The 21,431-nt window shown below is 37.8% G+C and overlaps 1 protein-coding gene across 1 annotated transcript; it reads right to left on the bottom strand.

Moving 5' to 3' along the window:
* Positions 1-1,703: 1,703 nt before the first annotated feature.
* LOC149207654 (toll/interleukin-1 receptor-like protein) lies at positions 1,704-3,042 on the bottom strand. Its single transcript, XM_089398107.1, has 3 exons — positions 2,984-3,042; positions 2,250-2,798; positions 1,704-1,773 (listed from the first exon to the last, which is right to left on the bottom strand). The coding sequence occupies exons 1-3, from the start codon at positions 3,040-3,042 to the stop codon at positions 1,704-1,706; spliced, it is 678 nt and encodes a 225-aa protein (XP_089254233.1).
* Positions 3,043-21,431: the final 18,389 nt, after the last annotated feature.

Genomic DNA, 21,431 nt, shown 5'->3' with positions numbered 1-21,431 from the left:
ACATTTTTAAAGACACGCTTCACCAACTCCCCCTCATATCTGCAAATGTAAGTGTTTAAACAGAAACATAACCGCATAAATAAATTAGGGTTTCACCATATCTACAAATAGAAATGTTAAGGGTTTAACCATAGGTATAAAAATTACAAGGATTTAAGCAGAAACGTCAGCAGATAAATAAAAAGGTGCAGATGAAAGCATACCCGTTGCGGTCTTCCCGGAGAGAGAGACCACAGCGACTACAAATTTTACAGAGAGAATCCTTCCACTCGTCGGTTTCTTGTTGGCCATGTTTCCCACGGCTTTCATGCTCTTGGAATGCTTCAGCAAATGGACTGCCATGAGAACGATGGGGATGCCGAACTTGCGATGGAGTGACATCATAAAATATAGGAATGGCGATGGCTCGCTCGGTTTGTTTCCCATTCCTCTGAAGTCGGCGAATGATATGCACAGCTTCTTTCAGGGACAAAACCTTCAAATTCAATTCTTATAAAACTTAATACTTTGTGGACATTCCTTTGTGCTTCACAATAAAATGTAAAAGGTTTTTAGAACAATTGTGTGTGGGAAAATTATATATTGCTAAAGGTTTAATATCATTTTCAATGAAGAAATGAGTGAAAAAAAGAAAATATAGATGAAATAAAATTACATATAAATGTAAAAATGGAATATTTAATTTAATGTTTCTTTTACATATAGTAAAGAGATAAAAAAAATTGTTAAAAAAAAAATAGTAAACAGTATAGGAAAAAGAATTAAGCAGGAAAAATATACTACATTTAAGCAAGAATTTCTTTTGGCCGACCCATTTAGAATCAACAAATGTGGTTCTTGGGACTAGATAATGAACCACACTTATTAGTTTGAAACACTTCATCGGCCAAAAAATATTCTCTTATATAATTTCTAAAAAAAAACTCTACTTAATTTATCATAATTCATGATAGATCACAAAAACTTTGATATAGAAAATGCTACATTCTCTGCCTCTTAAACAACTCCATGAAAATTCATACGAAGCTTTCGTCACAGTCTAAAATCCGTTCACTGCGGAGACATCTGATAAGTCGAATCACACATGTGAATTGGATAGCGTAAGGTGTGCCATTAATAACTGACCACTAACAGTTACTGTACCACCCCTATCTGGCGGCAGAGAGGCTGCTATTCCCTCGATAAATATAATAAATCTCCCTCGCGCTTTGCCTTCACCAGAGAAACCAGACGGAGTCATGGACGTTTAATTAAACATCTCCACAATTAAAATAATTAGCCACTGGTTGTCGTACTCAATTCAATATGGATTTCTACGAAATTCTTCCAACGTCACCAACATTCTTGTGTTAGATTCAAATGCAGAAGAAGATACACTGCCAAACTTTTCCCCTGTAAATTTTATGCAATGATAAAAGAATTACAAATAAAATTCCAAATTCAATGGAATATATTAAAGTACGTGAAATTCCCAATGATAAAAGAATTACAAATAAAATTCCAAATTCAATGGAATATATTAAAGTACGTAAAATTCCCAAACTTAGACAGGCAAATGCCTTTTCTGTGCAAAGACAATCTCTCCCACACACGAAGAGTTTTGTGATCTCTGCAAAGAGAACCTCTCCCATACAGAAAGAGTTATATGATCTCTATGTCCATGATGGAAAAAGAAGAAGAGAGTATAGGGCAAACAGACGAAATCAAAAGCGAGCGGTCCGTCTAAGTTTCCCCACCTCTTTAACCACGCGCTTCACCAATTTTGCATCATATCTGCAAATGTAAGGGAGTAAGTAAAAATATAGGCTTTTCTTTTTTCAATTGGAAAATCGTACCTAAAGCATATATAATTTTGCCCAAAATTAAATCATAAAATTTATTGGACTAAATTTTCCAACTTAATCTAATAGTTAAATCATATTTATAAGACTAAATAAAAATATAGGGTATTTTTACTAAACTTCTGTGATCTTTAATGAATTAAATAAAATCTTTAACTAAATAAAAATATAGAGTATTTTTACTAAACTTCTGCTATCTTTAATGAATTAAGTAAACTCTTTATAAGAAAATACAAGGAAAAAATTTGGCAGACTTTTTCAAAACCCTAAGTGTAATTCATCATAAAAATCTCACTGACTCATGCATGTAAATAAAAAACTCATACATGCAAATAAAAATAAGAATTTAAGTTCTATAAAAATAATAAAAATTTAAGCATAAATTAAAAATGGCAGATGAAAGCAAACCCGTTGCAGTCTTCCTGCAAAGACAGACCACGGCGATGAGAGATTGTATGGAGAGCGGCCTTCCATTCATCGATTTCTTGTTGCCTGTATTTCCCACGCCTTTCATGTTCTTGGAATGCCTCAGCAAATGGACTGCCATGAGAATGATGGGGATGCCGAACTTGCGAGGGAGTCACGTCATAAAATACAGGAATGACGATGGCCCGCTCGCTTTGTGTCCCATTCCTCTGAAGTCGGCGCACGATAAGCGCGGCTTCTTTCAGGCACCACGCGGATTCTGCGAAATTGCAGGAAAATACGATAATGAATATGCGACTGTGCTCAATTGCGTGGTGTATTGCAGCAGAGATATCGTCTCCGATGTTGATTTCGTAGCTATCGAGAAAGACATTAAAGCCTGCGCTGTTGAAAGCCTGGTATAGATGACCCAGAAATCCTCTTCTGACATCGGGGCCTCTGAAGCTTAGAAACACTTGATAACCTCGACTATGATCTGCACCTCCTCGTCCAGCTACAAATACATGAGTCAAATCCCTGTGCAAAGAGAATCTGTTATACCACAAATAAAGAGTAACTTCATAAACCAAATTATGGGACAAATATTTACGAACGAATGGAAGGCTTACCATAACCTGGCGAAACAAAAGAAGCTGCATGTCACCAAAACGCGCAAAAGACGCTGCAAAAGTCTCCAAAATTCCATGGCTATCTAATTGGAAGAAGGTCTAACTTACACACAATCTCCAGGTATGGCAGCAATATCGAATGAGGTCCCAACAATCAGAATTTCCATCGATTGCAGCAACGAGTAATAAAGATAAAAAGAGAGGCATTCATACGCGGCGGTTGTCAACGCATTCGTTGTTTATTATAATATTCCCACTTGACATACAATATAAATAAATGTGCCACATTAAAGCAAAGCAAAACACATTAGTCGACAGCGTGAATACAGATGATGTGATTATTAAAAAAGCCAATTCTAAAAAATAGTATTGATCAAAAAATATTTTGGGCTGACGACGGCATACGAAAGGGAGGTGAGTTTTCTTTCTTGGGCTGACGACACGGAAATTAGTTTTGGACATTTAGGCCGATGTTAGGGAGGTGGTTTCTTTTTTGGACTGACAACAGACGAAAGGAGGCGAGTTTTCTTTTCTGGGCTGACGACACAGGGAACTTAGTTTCAAAAAAAAATATCGTTTTTGATTGAGGTTAGACCTTGGAATCTCAAGGAATATTGGTAAACTTGTTCCTATTAGCTTCATATTCTAACTGCTGATCCACATGGCAGTTTGAGGTATTCCAATTAGATTGTTATTCTAATTACATTGAATTTTACTAAAATCTATGAAATGGAATCCAAAAGAGCTATGGTGAAATCGTCCATTTTTTTGGTTGGCTATATGTTGGGGTGTTTCAGTGATATATGTTGCGGTGTTTCAGTGATATTAAAATCAAAATTAAAGGTGAGCAGGGTTGGAATCAAAATTAAAGGTGAGTAGGGTTGGAATCAGGATTGTCATTATATTAAATTAAAGGTGAGCATGGTTGTCATTGAAATTAGGATTGCCATTACATCAAAGTAAAAGTGAGCACGGTTGTCATTACATCAAATTAAAGGCAAGAAGTGTTGGAATCACGATTGTAGGTCAAACTCGCAAGTACATCACCCGAGTTAACGGATCCACAAGACGTGGTTAAGCACATGTCAGGATAAAACACACGGGGTGCGTTAGTTTATTCAATGTCTAACAATCTCTCCAGAGTGTGACCTTTGGCTCTCATAGCACTTGTTGGAATCACGATTGCCATTACACCAAAACCCACATGTGTTAGTAATGGATCTATTAGAGGTGGTTAAGCACATGTCACGAAAGACACGGGGAGCACTCGTTTATCCAATGTGTAACAAGCGGTTAGTTTATTCAATGTCTAACAATCTCTCCCTAGCGTGAAGCGGGTCTGATTCTAACTTGAGACCTTTGGCTCTGATAACACTTGTTGGAATCACGATTGCCATTACACCAAAACTCACATGTGTTTGTAAATGACATATTACCAGAGTTAATGGATCTACGAGAGGTGGTTAAACACATGTCATGAAAGACACAGGGAGCACTCGTTTATCCAATGTGTAACAAGCGGCACGTCTAAGTTTACCTACATCTTTAACCATGTGTTTCACAAAATCTACCAAGTATCTGCAAATAATAAAGACTTATGCAAAGCATAAGATTATAAATAAACTAGCACAACCACATTAATAAATTATTTTTATTATTAATATAATAATAATATTTGTTGGGAGCTAAACTTGCATATTTTTACTTATCTTTTTCTAATATTTTCCTTCACATTTGCACTTCTAACTAAGTTATTTCATATCCAAAATCACGCAGGTGGTGAGCTCCAGTATTGCAGCAATAACGCTGCAACTCCTGGGGCTTCTTTCTTTACTTTTATCAACCCGGTAGTTTGTAACAAACTTGGAAGCGACGGTGCTGTATGCACAAGTACTAACTCTTACTGCAGGCTGTCACTTGATCAGCTGGCGCAAATTCGCTAGGAGCTTCAGCCAACTTTTATGAATTCTCAGAAGAAGCTTTTAACTGTGATGAAAGAAAGCTAACTCGATAGAGGCTATCCTAATTGCATAGAGAGAATGAAAACTGAAATGAAACGCAAACCCTAGCAAACACTAGTTTACCCACTAACCCTACTTTTGCAGGAAAAGAGATGGAAACTACTGAAATGGGTGCCACTGACTACTGAAAAGGTAAATTGCATTTATTCAAGCTACTTTTGAAGAGAAATGAGAAGAAATCATCTTTTTGTACTTTTGAGGATTTTTATGTGGAATTACTATGCTTGTTTTTTTACTCATTATCGTTGTGGAGAGGTTTGGTGACAAAGGAAGATGGAGTTGTCTTTTGCAGAAGGTGAGGAAGGTGTGGAGGGGTCCCAAGAAGCCCCTAGTACCCTTTTGAGGACTTCCATTGTGATCAGACTTCGAAAAATCACTCAAAGGAAATTCTGCAGGAGGCTACAAGGGATCTACAGGAAGTTCTACAAGAGGAGGCCGGAAGTGGTTTTTGGAGGTTTGAAGGTGGAAAAATGATGGGAGAAGGGAAATGAAGGCTGGATGAAGGTGTTGAGGTGTCTAGAACTTGTCAAGGAAGATCAGGAATGAAAGATATGGTTGGATTTGTTCAATGGGCAAGAAAGTAGCTTCATGGAAAAACACAGAAATTAGGGCAGATTGGCGAAATGTGGCGAATGAGTGGGGAAATCTTGGAGAAGTGAGTTGGTGCTGGCTGTTTGATGGAGGGATGGTGAGCTGAGATGTCCTACAATAGATCTGCACATTCACTTAGCAAAACTGACCATAGCAAGAACAAAAAAACAGAGTTTTGTCTAACTTAACCTAATTTCTGACCTAAAACTAGAGAAATGTTGAATAGTATCTTATGAACAGGAAGGCATGCAAGAAAACCATGGTAAATAAACATGAAACGATCTAAGCATGTGAATCTAAACGAATGTCGAATTCTCCAACTCGAAACATCACACTAGCAGTTGCATTGGAAGAGCAAAAATTGTGTTTTTGGTGGCAGCAGTAGTGCCTTGACCTCAAATCATGGTCCCAAGGAGGGAGAAAGGAGATCAAGACCTACTGTTGACCTTTTTGGATCCTTTTCTGTCATTGCAGCAAACTACTTAAGCAAACTATTCTAACAAAGAGAAATGAATATATGCAATAGAAATTAACTCATGAATGGAAGGAAGAAAACATATAAGTACATAAAGGAGGTGCTGAGCAACTTGGGTTGGGCCCTAACCCAGGAGCTTCAGCCCTCTAGAAAAGATCAGTGCTGGTTCAAAACTTGGTTCATCTTCATTTATCAAAAAATAGCAATTACATCACAAAACTATCTTCAAAAAGAGCTCAAAAATGAGCTGAGTACAAGGTTGCACAAAAATGCAAAAATATACTAAGAACTGGCTAACCTACTGAGGCTTGAAGCCTTCTTATTTATACAAGTGGGGACTCCCAACAATCCTCCTAAACTTAAGGAACTTGGCTGTCTAGAACTGAAGATAACAGCAACCCTACTTGACTTGCTCGGCTGCCCATTGGAATCATCAATGTCTTCCTTTATACTCTGAGCTGCTGATGGAGAATTCGAAGAAGGGGTCATTAATGAAGAAGACACCCTCCTACAAGTCCTCATCCCTATTCCCTCGAGTTTGGTTGCCATTTTGCTCATAAATTCCTGGTCCTTGTCCAAAATTGTCCAAAAAATCTATAATAAACACTCATTAGACTACATGGCAAAGTGACTATCCCCATTCACTCTATTGACATAAATATATTAAAAAAACATGCACAAAACTATTGAGAATGGTGGATTAAATGAAAATAATAGGCAGAATGAGCCCATATAGTTACCCATTTCTGGGGCTCATCAGCAGGTATACCTCTAATCATGTCTTTATGAATTAATTAATCATTGAAGCATAGTCTAGGGGATTATTACCAAAAGCGCTTGCTAAAATTTATCTTGTGTGCAGATTTCCAAGTCAAATGGCAAAGTTTAAATCATCGAGCTCGCAATGCTATTGTTAAACTGCTGTTGTAAACGTGGAACTATTTCATACTTATTCTTTCTATCTTTTGTATTTAGTTTTGGCTTATTACAGCCATTGTGTAATCGCATGCAATAGTTACCTTGATTTTAGGAACTGTTTTGTATAAGCGAGGTTAGAGAGTTGGAAACAGGGAGGTTGGCATACGAGAAAGTTGAGATTTCTAGAAATAACTTTGTATTAATGAAATCTACACCTATCTTATATTTTCTGAGTTCGTGGGTTCATCACAACCCTAATCAGGGAGTTGGGCTCGCTCTCCTAATCAGGTGCCGCTGAAATAGTGTGTGCTTAGTTTTCCTTTTTCATTTATGTATTTCTTCTTTTCACTGTAATGGTTTGATGTGAATGTTGTGAATCTAATTGTTGTCATAAGTTCTTTAATACTTTCATTTCCATTACTGTTATAGTTGTTTATTATTTTTTGATGAATCCTTGGCCAATTCTGGGTTGTACAATTGTTCCTGCATATATATTGCGCGTTAGCCTTGCAATAACCAGTAGATCCCGGATTGACATTTAATGTGGGAAAAGGTTGAATAGTATCATTCACACTTGGACACCAACATTTTGGCATCATTGTTGGGGAGGCTATCAAAGGTGCAAGAGCACAACCGGTGTTGGTCGTTGGATCAATCTCGCATCCTGGGGAGAGAAGTTTTCTTACTCTGCTCCAGGTTTCAAGCTTCATTATTTTTGTTTTTTTGTTTTTCTTTTGATTGATTGCATAGGGGCCACTCTCTCGCCCTGGGGAGGAAAGTTTTCTTATCCTACTCCAGGCCTTGAGCTTAAGATTTTTTTTTCTTATTCTGTTTTCCTTTTTCTTTGCTTTTAAAACCTTTCTCTCGTCCTGGGGAGGGAAGCTTTCTTACCTTGCTCCAGGTCTTGAGCCTAGAATTTTCTTGGTTGTTTTGTTGTTTTTTTTCTTAAGAATCACTCTCTCGCCCTGGGGAAGGAATTTTTCTACCTTGCTCCAGGCCCCAAGCTTAGGGTTTTCTTCACTTTTTATTTTGTTTTCTTTTCTGTCCAAACCATTCTCTCGCCCTGGGGAGGGAAGCTCTCTTACCCTGCTCCAGGCCCTGAGCTGTGAGAAATTTTAATGTTTTAATTGCATGAATAGAGATCTGAATAAAAGGGGCAGAGGAGGACCCCCAAAGAGAGGAAGGAAGGATTTAGGTAGGAACACCTACATCCAGGAAATCATCACGAAAGTTGAAGCTGAAGCATCTTCACGAGTTGCTGTTAGGGTGAGGACTCACACGAAGTCTAAAGGGAAGTCTATTGAACAACCAATACCACCCTTAGGAGTGCGAACACCCCTTTCAACGATAGAAGGAGAGGAAGTAGAGAGCAAGGCATCAAATAAAATAGAAGTACTCCTTTCAACAACAAAAGAAGAGGAAGTAGTGAGCAGAGGGTTAGAAAAAGAAATCAATCCAAGTGTAGCAGAAGGAAACTTGGGAGGGTTTTCTTCACCGTGTGATCAGGGAAGTGTTGTTAAGTGACCTCAACCATCAGTTGTCATACAACAGGAACCTGTTGAGATTCTGAGTGATTATTGGAGGGTATTCATGGCACCTCCAACCTCCTCGATTGAATTCCCAATTGGGGACATTAGAGGTGATGCACCGATGAAGCCCATTCCATTGACCGCTTTGCCTAACTTCCATGGGCTTTCCTCAGAAGATCTAGACACATTTATGTTTGAATTCGATATTGTCTACAGGGGGTATGACTATGTAGCTGATGCTTAGAAATTGAAAATATTCCCTGCTACTCTAAAAGGGACAGCTTTGTGATGGTTTATGGGTCTAGGTGGAAAATCTATCTCCTCATGGGATGAGATGAAGAAGGATTTTCTGGAGAAGTACCAGGATTATTGTAAATCCTGGGACATAAAGGAAGAAATTTTTAAGTTTATGCAGAAGGAGGATGAGAATATGGAGGATTGTGTGGAATGTTTCAAATATACCCTATAGAGATCTGACCATAGCGACCTGGATAAGGATATCTTGAAAATTATTTTTCTCTGGGCCCTAAGGGAGGAATCTCTGGAGCTTTTGAATATAGTAGGTAAGGGTGATATATCTAAAGAGGATTTTGACTCCATCTGTGAGTTATGCATTCAGTGTTCACAAAGGGTTGCAAGGAATAAGCAAGGGATTCGAACCTCCAATACATCCAGCGGGGGAATTACAAAGGCAGAGATCAGAAATTTGTTGGATAACTTGAAGACCGACATCTTGAGTACATTATCCTCTTAGATGGACACGTTATGAGAAAAGCAAAAGAAAATGGAGTTGGAAAGCACCATGGCCATCTTATGTCCTCGGTGCAAGAAGAAACATCCATTAAAGGAATGTCCATTGAATACTGTGGAGACTTGTGCAATATGTGAACAGGCTCACTCCACCAGCTCATGTCCGTCTCTTCCTAGGATGAAGGCAGTGTTCCAGGGAGAAAATGAAGGAGTAGATAAACTATGCTTTATGGGTTCCAAGAAACCATGGTAGCCACGACCACCAAGCCCAAATCAAGGTATGTCTCAGGACCTTTCTCAATATTTTAGAAATTTAAATATGGGCCCTCAGTCAGTACCTTTTTCACCATCATGGCCTCAATTTTATCAATATCTGCCTTGGCAGTCTTGGTTCCCTCAGTCTAGTTCAAACCCTTCATGGTCTCAGAATTGGCGAGGGCCTTCTCCTCCTCCTGGTCAATTCCCTCAACCTATGCAACAATAGTAGTTACAACTACCTTCCAACATTCCCTCCAGTAATCCTCCCCTTCATCCTCAACTTCCTATCCAACCTAATCCAAATCCTAATAATAAGGGTGTTCAACAGACTGACACTCTCAACCTTCCTTCATATAGCATTTCTACCGCAGAATGTAATGAGATAAATCTGTGATCTGGTCGGGTAGTGAATGCTCAGACTTCGCCAATTATCGTTGAACATATTGGTGATGAAGATCCAGAACCAGAATCTCGAGTAGCTGGGAATGAATCAAATCAAAACTCTATCAAACACCCCCCTCCTCATTCAAGTGTTACTCAGGGCTGCCAAACTGATCCGCCTTATCCCGAGAGATTAACCCTGAGTAAACAGAATCCTCGACAAGAATTTGACCTTTTAGGGGAACTACAAAACCTGTTTGTTAAAATTCCCTTACTTCAAGCTATGAAGGATGTGTCAATTTATGCTAAGAAAATTAGAGAATACTAATCCAAGAAACCTCGGAAGAGAGAAAAGGATCCGCTTACCATTCATGTTATGGGGAAGCTATCAGACATTATGCTACGAAAATCTATACCTATGAAATATGGAGATCCAGGGAACCTAATTTTGATAGTGCACATTAACGGGATTGACATTCCAAATGTTCTAGTAGATTTGGGGGTTGCGATTAATGTTATCACATCTGAAACTATGCTCACACTAGGTCTATGAAATCTTAAACCAACCCCTACTGTCTTAGAATTAGCAGATAGGTCTACAGTAAGACCGATAGGAAAATTGGAAGACATAACCATTTCAGTAGACTCATGGCATTATCCCGTTGATCTCTTGGTATTACATACATAGTCCCCAGCTGGTGGTCACCCTCTGATTTTAGGAAGACCTTGGCTTGCAACCGCAGACACCTATATTGGATGCCGGTTAGGAAATATGGTGATATCTAATGGGGAGATCACAAAGAACCTTATTCTTTACCCCCCTGCAGAACCAAGTTCACCAGAAAAGTCAACATTTAAACAAAATTCCCTGCCTTTAGAAGGACCTGAGCCCGAAAGTGAGGAAACCAGACTAGTCCTTACTATTGGTCAAGCCCTCTATTTTAAAAATGAAACGGAAGATGATACTATTAGTACTTTTCTCAATAGCCCCCATGTCGTTTTTGATCCAACTCGCTAAGTTCTAGAATCTATTATGAGCTGTGAAATGTAGGAAACTATTGAATAAGTAATTAAAGATGAATATATCACTGTAGCTACACCCTATGGCAGTATTCCTATATAAATTGAGCCAGGGAAGACATTGAATATTAACTCGAATCTTTCACCATCCCAGACTGAACAACTCCTGAAAGTCCTTCGTAAACATAAGGAATCATTCACATGGGACTATACAGATATGAAGGGTATCCCTGCCGACTTATGCACTCATCATATATACATTAAGGAAGATTGTTGACCTGTGAGACAACCCTAGAGAAGAATGAACCCCGCCCTGAAAAACATTGTCAAAGATGAACTTCAAAAGTTACTGGATGTAGGATTTATTTACCCTATCTCAGACAGTCAATGGGTGTCCCCGCTAGTTATTGTTCCTAAAAAGAATGGTAAGTGGCGGATTTGTGTGGACTATAGGGAATTGAACAAAGCAACCTTGAAATACCATTTTCCCTTGCCCTTTATTGACCAAGTCCTTGATACCTTAGCTGGGAAGAAGTTTTTCTCCTTCTTGGATGGGTTTAGTGGGTATAACTAGATCTGAATAGCTCATAAGGATTAGGATAAAACCACTTTTTCATGCCCTTACGGAACCTTTGCATATCTAGTTGTACCATTTGGTCTTTGTAATGCGCCTGCTACCTTTCAGAGGGCAATATTAGGATTTGTTTTTGATCTAGTTGATGATAGTGTCGAGATTTATATGGATGATTTTACACCATACGGGGAATCATTTGAAGAAGGGTTGGTAAACTTGGAGAAGGTGCTTAAAAGATGCATACAAATGCATGTTTCTCTGAGTACAATTAAGTGTCATATGATGAGAGAAGAGGGAATAGTGCTGGGATACTTGCTTTCGTCCACTGGAATTCAAGTTGATCCAGCCAAGGTGGAGGTAATATTGAATTTTCCTATACCAAAGACACTGACATAGGTACGTAATTTTATTGGCTGCACTGGCTATTACTGATGTTTTATAGAAATTTTTTCCAGAATAGCATTCCCACTTTTTCAATTGTTAACTAAAGATGCAAATTTTTTGTGGACAAATGAGTATGAAGAAGATTTTTCAAAAATCAAGGAACTAATCTGTCAAGCTATGATCTTGCGAGGCCCTAATTGGGAACTCTCGTTTCACATCCACACTGATGCCTCTCAAACAACAATAAGGGTATTTTTGGGACAACAAGAGGACAAGGAGTCGTATGCGGCTTATTATGTCAACAAGAATTTGACACGTGCTGAATTAAACTATACAGTAAGAAAAAATGAGTTATTGGCTGTTATTTATGCTATTAATAAATTGCGGCATTACATTATGGGATATCCTACTTTTGTGCATACTGATCATGTAGCAATCAGGGACTTGATGAATAAAATTGTAACCCCTGGGCGTGTCACATGGTGGTTATTATTACTTCAAAAATTTGACATTACCATCATAGATAAACCAAGAAAGGATAATGTAGTTGCTGATTTCCTGTCTAGATTAGACACTAATGATGAAGCTACACCGGTAGAAGATAGTTTTCCAGATGAATATCTTTTTGAAATTTCTACTCATACTCCGTGGTATGTAGATGTTGCTAATTATCATGCTACAAGGAAAGTAAATCAACATTTGTCACACAGGGAACAATGGAATATCATTCGTCATAGTACCTATTATTCATGGAAAATAGGGTATCTTTTTTATATAGGGATCGACCAACAGATACGACGCTTGTATGAGAAGATGACATCTATGATGTCTTGAAGGGTGCTCATGGTGGCCGCTGTGGGGGACATTTTGCAGACAAACGGACTAGTCATAAGGTGTTACAAATGGTATATTATTGGCCCTCCACCTTTCGGGATGTGAGAGATTATTTCTAAAGATGTGATAGCTACTAGCGGATGGGTTAGCCTAGCCACTCAGAAAAAATTTCGTTACAACCTCAAGTAGTCCTTGAACCTTTTGAGAAATGGGCTATCGTTTTTTTTGGCCCATTTAATCCATCTTCACATCAAAAAGTTCATATTTTATTCTTCACAGAATATTTGATGAAGTGGGTTGAGGCCAGGGATGTGGCAAAAGCCACATAACAGGTTGTACTGGACTTTTTGTTCAAAGAATTTTTTTCTCAATATGGCACCCTTAGAGAGATAGTTTCAGATGGGGGAGCACAATTTACATCACATATGATAGCAAGGCTTATGAAAAAGTATGGGATCAAGCATAGAATAACATCTCCATACCACCCTTAGGTGAACATTCAAGTGGAAAGCACGAACAAGGTATTAGAAAACATTCTCACAAAGACTATGGCAAAACATCACCGGGATTGGGCTGAAAAAATTCCTGAAGCTCTTTGGGAATACAAAACATCATGGTACGATACAACAATGTTTTCACCATTTTATCTTGTTTACGACAAATCCCCATTGTTTCCAATAGAATTTGAGATTAATATGATCAAAATAGCTCTTGCAGTAGGATTAAACCTTTCAGAAGCCTAGAAACACCAGTTGGAACAAATAAATGAGCTGGATGAAATTCGTTTAATGGTTGTCCAAAGAATTGCTTCAAATCAGCAGCATAGAACAAAATGGCATGATAAATTTATTAAGAATAAGGTGTTTCATAAAGAGGATTGGGAATTACTCTATGATTCCCATTTTAAGGACTTTAATGGGAAGCTTTGCTCTCGTTGGATGGGACCTTATGATATTGATGAGGTATTTGATAATGGAATTACTGCCAGACTTGCCATGATTTATGATACACATGCTTCTTTTATTGTAAATGGACATCGTCTCATAATGTATCGTTTCCCAGCCTCTAAAGATGCCTTCATCAAACATCTCTCTGATAAATTTGGTTTGAAGGTAGTTAGTGCAGAGAATTCCTCCTCTGCATCCTCTGATTAAAAATAATATATTAATATATATATATATATATATATATATATATATATATATATATATATATATATATATATATATATATATTGTTACCACTCAATTGTTTTCTTGCAGGTACTACCACTGGTGTTTATATCCTACGGAGGCAAGAAAAATTTTCTAAGTACCCGGTGTTGTTACTCCTTCGGTGTTGTTACTCATTCGATGCTATTACTCCTCTAGTGCTGCTACTCCGTGGTGAAAATTTTCTAAGTACCCGGTGTTGTTACTCCTTCGATGTTGTTACTCCTCCAGTGTTGCTACTCCGTGGTGAAATTTTTTCTAAGTACCCGGTGTTGTTACTCCTTCGGTGTTGTTACTCCTCCGATGTTGTTACTCCTCTGATGCTGCTACTCCAAGGTGAAACTTTTTCTAAGTGCACAGTGTTGTTACTCCTTTGATGTTGTTACTCCTCTGGTGTTGCTACTCTGTGGTGAAAATTTTTCTAAGTACCCGGTGTTGTTACTCCTCCGATGTTATTACTCCTCTGGTACTGCTACTTCGTGGTGAAAAGTTTCTAAGTACCCGGTGTTGTTACTTCTTCGGTGTTGTTACTCCTCCGATGTTGTTACTCCTCTGGTACTGCTACTTCGTGGTGAAAAATTTCTAAGTACCTGGTGTTATTACTCCTTCGGTGTTGTTACTCCTCCGAAATTGTTACTCGTCCAGTGCTGCTACTCTATGGTGAAAATTTTCTAAGTACCTAGTGCTATTACTCCTTCAGTGTTATTACTCCTCCGATGTTGTTACTTCACCGATGTTGTTAGTGAGTGGTGAAATTTTTCTAAGTACTTGATGTTGTTACTCCTCTGATGTCATTACACCATCAATGTGGTTACTCCTTTGAGGTTGTTACTCCGCCAGGTAAGTGCCAGGTATGTCCCTGACCAGACTTTGCGGATTTGATTAATAATTCTCTTGACATGACCTGAGGTGACCGCGGACGGTCACTTTTTAGTTGGGGGGAGGTACAACCATATTTAAAAATGGTGGCATAATCAATTCTAACAATGATTTTCTGATGTTATCATAAAAGCTCATGCCAATATGTACACTCCACGACCCTCACCTTACTCTGCACAATTATCAATAGATATTGGACGTTAATTAACTAGTCCCTTCGAAACCTGTGGAGTAATTACCATAATGGATCTCCATTATTACAATAATCTGATGTGGATTTTTCCTGTATTTATAAAAATTACCATTTGTTACTCTGAAGTGTTGTTACTGAGCTATATCAGAATGGGTGGAGCGGCTATGAGACACAAACCAAAGAGCACAATTTTGGTCCATAGTAACGTAGATGTATGGCAGGTATTTATAGATGTGGGCTGGGATAGATATTTTGAGAGATTGCAGGGATTCGACGAGACTATTACAGCTGAATTTGCGTTGAACTTGGAAGGAAATCATTTCAGAGTTTGGGGTCTGGATATCCCTGTCACAGAGGAAGCCATCTCGACCATCAGTGGACTGCCACAAGGAGGGCAGAAGTGGTTATCATGGATATCTCCCTTGCCAGAGTTCCCAGATGTATTTCTACAAGCCAGAGAAGCAGCAATTCAAAAAGGAAGGGGATATGATCATAAGTCACTACCTCATCCCTAGGGTGAAGTTGCATACTTCGTGTTAAGATACATTACATGCAAAGGGCACTTATTATTTTATTCAAATATCATTTCAAGTTATTGGTGTCCCTTCGATTCTGGCATGCTCAAATCCATTCATTGGATATGACTTTCTTCCTGTAGAAAAGTCTTCAACTGATGGCGCAATCTGCCCGCCTGCCATTCTCAGCAAGTATTAGAAATCCTCACAAATCGTGTTTTGTCTGGCTATTGGTAATTCAAGCACTAGCTTGAACTCTTGTGCCTTGGTCACAATTCGTGGAATTTTCGGAAGAAGAACTTGAGAGTATTATACCTGCAGGGGAGGAGGATGACGAAGGCTCAACCGAAATGGAAGACACCATAGTCGATGATGCTCCACAAGAACCAATATCACATGTTGGCTCAGTCTAAATGGAAGACGCCATAGGGGATGCTGCTCCACAAGAACCAACATTGCCTGTTGGCTCAGTTGAAATGGAAGACACCACAGCCGATGTTGCTCCACAAGAACCAACATCGCCTATTGGCTCAGTAGAAATGGAAAGGATGGAAATTGAGGACATGGTCGATGTTTCTTCAACATCAACTGATAGTTCAAGACAAGAACTGCCACCAAGACCACTTGAACAAAGAAATTTGAGGTCTGAAGGAGAAAGTGCAGGTGGTGTTGCTACACAAGAACCAGCACCACCTATCCAAGAAAACTTGGGGTCCAAAGCAGAAACTGTAAGTGGTGTTGCCACACAAGAACCAACACCACTGACAGAAGGGACCCTGGAATTGGTGAAGGAAAAAGACCCTTCAATTGGTGCTGCTCTTCAGGGACCACAGGGGAACTCGACTCAAACAAAAAATGTAGGGGGTGAAGGGAACGATTCAGTAGGCACAATCAAAATGGAAATGGGAGAAGATGTCTTCATTCTCCCTTCCCTGTAACTCTGCCAAGAGGGGTGAGGAAATATTGGACACCTCGGTGCTCGAAGGAGGAAAAAGTCATTTCCCCAACTTTAAAATTTGTTGGGACAAAATTGGACGCAGTGGTTGAGACGATCACTCAAGTGCCAACACTCATTAGTGCACAAATGGAACAATTTGGAAGCATGGGAGTCAACACTACTACACAAGAACTAGTGTTGACCAGAGAATGGATTGAAGAAGTGGTGATGGATGCCAGCCCTGCAGGGCCACCAAAGGAAGATGTTCGTGTTGACACCACCCCACAAGGATTTGAGTCAACTTTCGAATAGACAGTGGATGACCGGGTGGCAAAGTAAGCACAAAAGAAAAGTGTTGAGGATGTTATTCTGTGGGTTACTGAGACAACTCAAGAGCTACAGAAAGACATAATTCCTGTTGAAACTGACCCACTAGAGATAGATACAGTTATGGAAGATATGGAAGAACAGGCAGGGGGAAAATAAGTTGAGGATGTTGAACCCTTGACCGCAGTAGTTCCAGAAGAAAATGAAGGGGAAACCACTCAAGTTAATAAGAAAACAAAGGAAGTGAGAGTGAAGGTGGAGCCAGTCGAAAAATGTGTTGATGATCCACCAGACCCCACATAAGCTACAAGACTAGTAGAGGACGTTAATGTCAAGCAATAATTCATTAACTAGTGTGCACAAAGGAGACCTTCCCTTAAGGAAAGGTATCAGTCTCAGTTCAATGAAGTTATGTAATTAAAAATAGACAATCTGAGATTGAGAGAAAGGTTGTTGCGTTTACAAAGGGAAGCGAGGAGGTATAGGAGAAAAATTGCAATACTCAGCACTGGAGTTTCTCCCTCGTCAGCTCAGAGCATAAACAATCCCATTGTTTCTGCTGTGTTGCAAACTGAACCTATAAGCTACTTATTTGAGGCTCGGGAATTCTTTTTTATTGTTGAGATTCAGAAGTGGTAGTTTACGACTGCTCGTCTTCAACAAGGAAAAATTGCTTTGAAATACCATCAGGAGGAAGTAAATAGAGTTCATAGCCAGGCTACAGAAATCATCACTGATTATGTAGACCAGGTGGATAGGCAGAGGTAGAAATGAGAAAAACAACAGAAGAAGGTTGAGCAGCTAGAAGAGTAGGTGCGAATGCTGAAAGTTGATAAGGAAGAAATGTTTACCTTAACAACAGGTAATGGATTTTCGACCCCCTGCTAACATTTATGCTTTGTTTCTTCATGAAAAATATCTTCTCTTTTGCTTGGAAAGTATTCGTCATGAGATCAGCCATGAAATCGAAGATCCTATACAGTTTCTTTGTATTATGAGACTTCACGATGTCTTGAACCAACATTTAATGTGTGAACTGTATATGCATGATTATTTCTTGGGGAATGGCCAAGGATTTAACCTAGTTCCCTATGTAGGGGATATTCAACTGAGGGTTTTTACTTCCTACACCATCAATCAAGTCAAGTCGAAGAAGGCCTCTGGTACATTTAAAGCAAACCAATCCACTAGACCTATTTTTATTCTAAAAGAGCATTGTCAGTCTGAAACTATTTATAATAAGCATACAACCTTCTTAGGGATTGAGGGACGTCAAGAACAGATGTTTGTGATTGAGAGGTGGTGCACTAGGTTATGCACAACAAAGGTGGTTGCTTGTCAGGATGAGGCTCACGATAGCTATCTGAGGAGATGAATGATGTCATCATCGGTTGTCAAAATACGAGAACCTTTCAGGGCCCCTAACTATCTCTGAGCACTGAAAAGAATGCCATGTTATATCATCTGCATCCATACTCGAGGGGTCCATTGGATGGGTTTGAGATTCCAGTTTATCATCCTTTGGTTGTCAGCCGATCAATACACTCTCCTACAATGTAAACAGTGATTGGTGGAAAGATGTCCTTCTGACAGATGGATACAAACCTTGAGTGACATATATGGCCAAGAAACACGATCTTGATCAGCTGCATGCTAATCATAGCCGATCTAACGCAGACCTGTGAAGGAAGCGGGCTGCATGAGGACATGCAAAAAGACTAGTTGGGCGGAGATGTTGGGAGCTAAAATTGCATATTTTTACTTATCTTTTTATCCTATTTTCCTTCACATTTTCACTGCTAACTAAGTTATTTCATATCCAAAATCATGCAGATATACCTCTAATCATGTCTTTATCAATTAATTAATCATTGAAGCATAGTTTAGGGGATTATTACCAAAAGCGCTTGCTAAACTTTATCTTGTGTGCAGATTTCCAAGTCAAATGGCTAAGTTTAAATCATCGAGCTGGCAATGCTATTGTTAAACTACAGTTGTAAACGCGGAATTGTTTCAGACTTACTCTTTCTATCTTTTGTATTCATTTTTGGCTTATTACAACCATTGTGTAATCATAGGCAACAATTACCTTGATTTTAGGAATTATTTTGTATAAGAGAGGTTAGAGAGTTGGAAACAGGGAGGTTGGCATACGAGAGAGTTGAGATTTGTAACAGTAACTTTGTATTAATGAAATATACAACTTTCTAATCTTTTTCTAAGTTCGTGGGTTCATCACAACCCTGATCAAGGAGTTGGGCCCGCTCTCCTGATTAGGTGCTCCTGAAATAGTGTGTGCTTAGTTTTCCTTTTTCATTTATGTATTTCTTCTTTTTACTGTAATGGTTTGATGTGAATGTTGTGAATCTAATTGTTGTCATAAGTTCATTATTGTTGTCATTTCCATTGTTGTTACAGTTTTTTATTATTTGTTGATGAATCCTTGGCCAATTTTGGGTTGTACAATTGTTCCTGCATATATATTGTGCGTTAGCCTTGCAATAACCGGTGGATCGCGAACTGACATTTAATGTGGGAAAGGGTTGAATAGTATCATTCACACTTGGACACCAACAATATTTATAATAATAATAATATTATTATTATTATATTATGTTATATTATATTATTGAGAAATCTTTTGGAAATAATCACATTATGGATCACATAAGCCTAAATTAGTACATTATATTATAATATTGTAATAACTAGTATTATATTATAATAATTATTATAATATTATAATATTTGTAATAATTATTATTATATTATAATAATATGATAATATGATTGATATTATGAATAATATAGTAAATATTGATATTATTAATCAAAGGGATTATTAATATTATAAACCTTTTGGATGAATATTATAAACGTAAGCGATTATTAATATTATAAACCCAAGAGATTAATAAACCCAAATAGTTTATATTATAAACCCACAGATTATAAACCCCATAGATTTATATTACGCCCTAGGGTTGATATTATAAACTCTATTAATAATATTCCACCTTAGGAATATGAACCTTTAGATTAATAAACCAAAGAGATTGATATTATAAACCCAAGGGATTAACACTAAAACCCCAAGGGATTAATATTATAAACCAAAGCTATATAAACTCTAAGATAAATATTATAAACCCTAAAATAAACATGGTTGACCATTGTTGATTTTCATATTGAGACAACCTATGTCATAATGCGACATTGGACCATGGTTGACCATGATTGATTTTCATATGGAGACAATTTGTGTCATAGTGCAAGGTTGGACCATGGTTGATTTTTGTATTGACAAAATATTTGTCACAATGTGACGTTAGACTATGGTTGACCATGATTATAAACCCAAGGGATTTATATTAAATACAAGGATTAATATTATAAACCCTATAAATAATATTATACTCTAGGAACATGAACCCTTAGATTAATAAACCCAAGGGATTGATATTATAAAGCCAAGGGAATGATAAACCCAATGGATTAATACTAGAAATCCAAGGGATTATAAACCCAACGGAATAATAAAACCAAGGGATTAATACTAAAAGCCCAAGGGATTATAAACCTAGGGAAATAATATTAAATCCAAGGGATTAATATTATAAACCCAAGGAATAACCCTAAGAATAATATTATAAACTTTAAAATAAACATGGTTGATAATGGTTGACCATGATTGATTTTCATATTGAGACAATCTTTGTCACAATGCAAAATTGGACCATGGTTGACCATGATTGATTTTCATATCGAGACAATATTTCTCACAATGTGATGTTGGACCATGTTTGGCCATGATTCACCAATGGTCCAACATCACAATGTGACGTTGGACCATTGTTGATCATGGTTAATGATGATTAGCCATAATTGATAATGGTCAACCATGTTTGACCAATGTTGACCATGATTGATCATGGTTGATCATGGTTAACCATGATTCACCATGGCTGACCATGATTGATTTTCATATTGAGAAAATCCTACGATAAACCCTAGGATAAATATTATAAGCTAAGTTACATAAACCCTACGATAAAGATTATAAATGGTAAAATAAACATGGTTGACCATGGTTGATTTTCATATTGATAGAATGATTGTCATAACGTGAAATTGGACCATGGTTGACCATGATTGATTTTCATATTGAAACAATCTGTGTCACAATGCGATGTTAAACCATGGCTAACCATGATTAAAACCTTGGATTAAACCCTATGAATAATATTCTGCCCTAGGAATAAGAACCCTTGTATTAATAAACCCAAGGGATTGGTATTATAAACCCAAGGGATTAATTCTAAAACCCCAAGGGATTATAAACCCAAGGGAATAATATTTAACACAAGGGATTAATATTATAAACTGAAGGTATATAAACCCTAAGATAAATATTATAAACCCTAAAATAAACACGGTTGACCATGGTTGATTATCACATCGAGACAACCTTTGCCACAATATGACGTTGAACCATGGTTGACCATGATTTATTTTCATATAGAGACAATCTTTGTCACAATGTGACGTTGGACCATGATTGATTTTCATATTGAGAAAATATATGTCACAATGTGATGTTGGACCATGGTTGACCATGATTATAAACCCAAGGGATTTATATTAAACCCTAGGATTAATATTATAGACCCTATGAATAATATTATACCCTAGGAATATGAACCCTTAGATTAGTAAACCCTAGGGATTGATATTATAAACCCAGAGGAATAATAAATCT

This window comes from Pinus tabuliformis, chromosome 1_2 (assembly GCF_031772625.1).
Source record: "Pinus tabuliformis cultivar Carrire ecotype Pingquan chromosome 1_2, CPIR1, whole genome shotgun sequence".
NCBI lineage: Eukaryota > Viridiplantae > Streptophyta > Pinopsida > Pinales > Pinaceae > Pinus > Pinus tabuliformis.
Note: the sequence above shows the minus strand (reverse complement) of the source record. Positions and strands in the feature narration are given on the sequence as shown.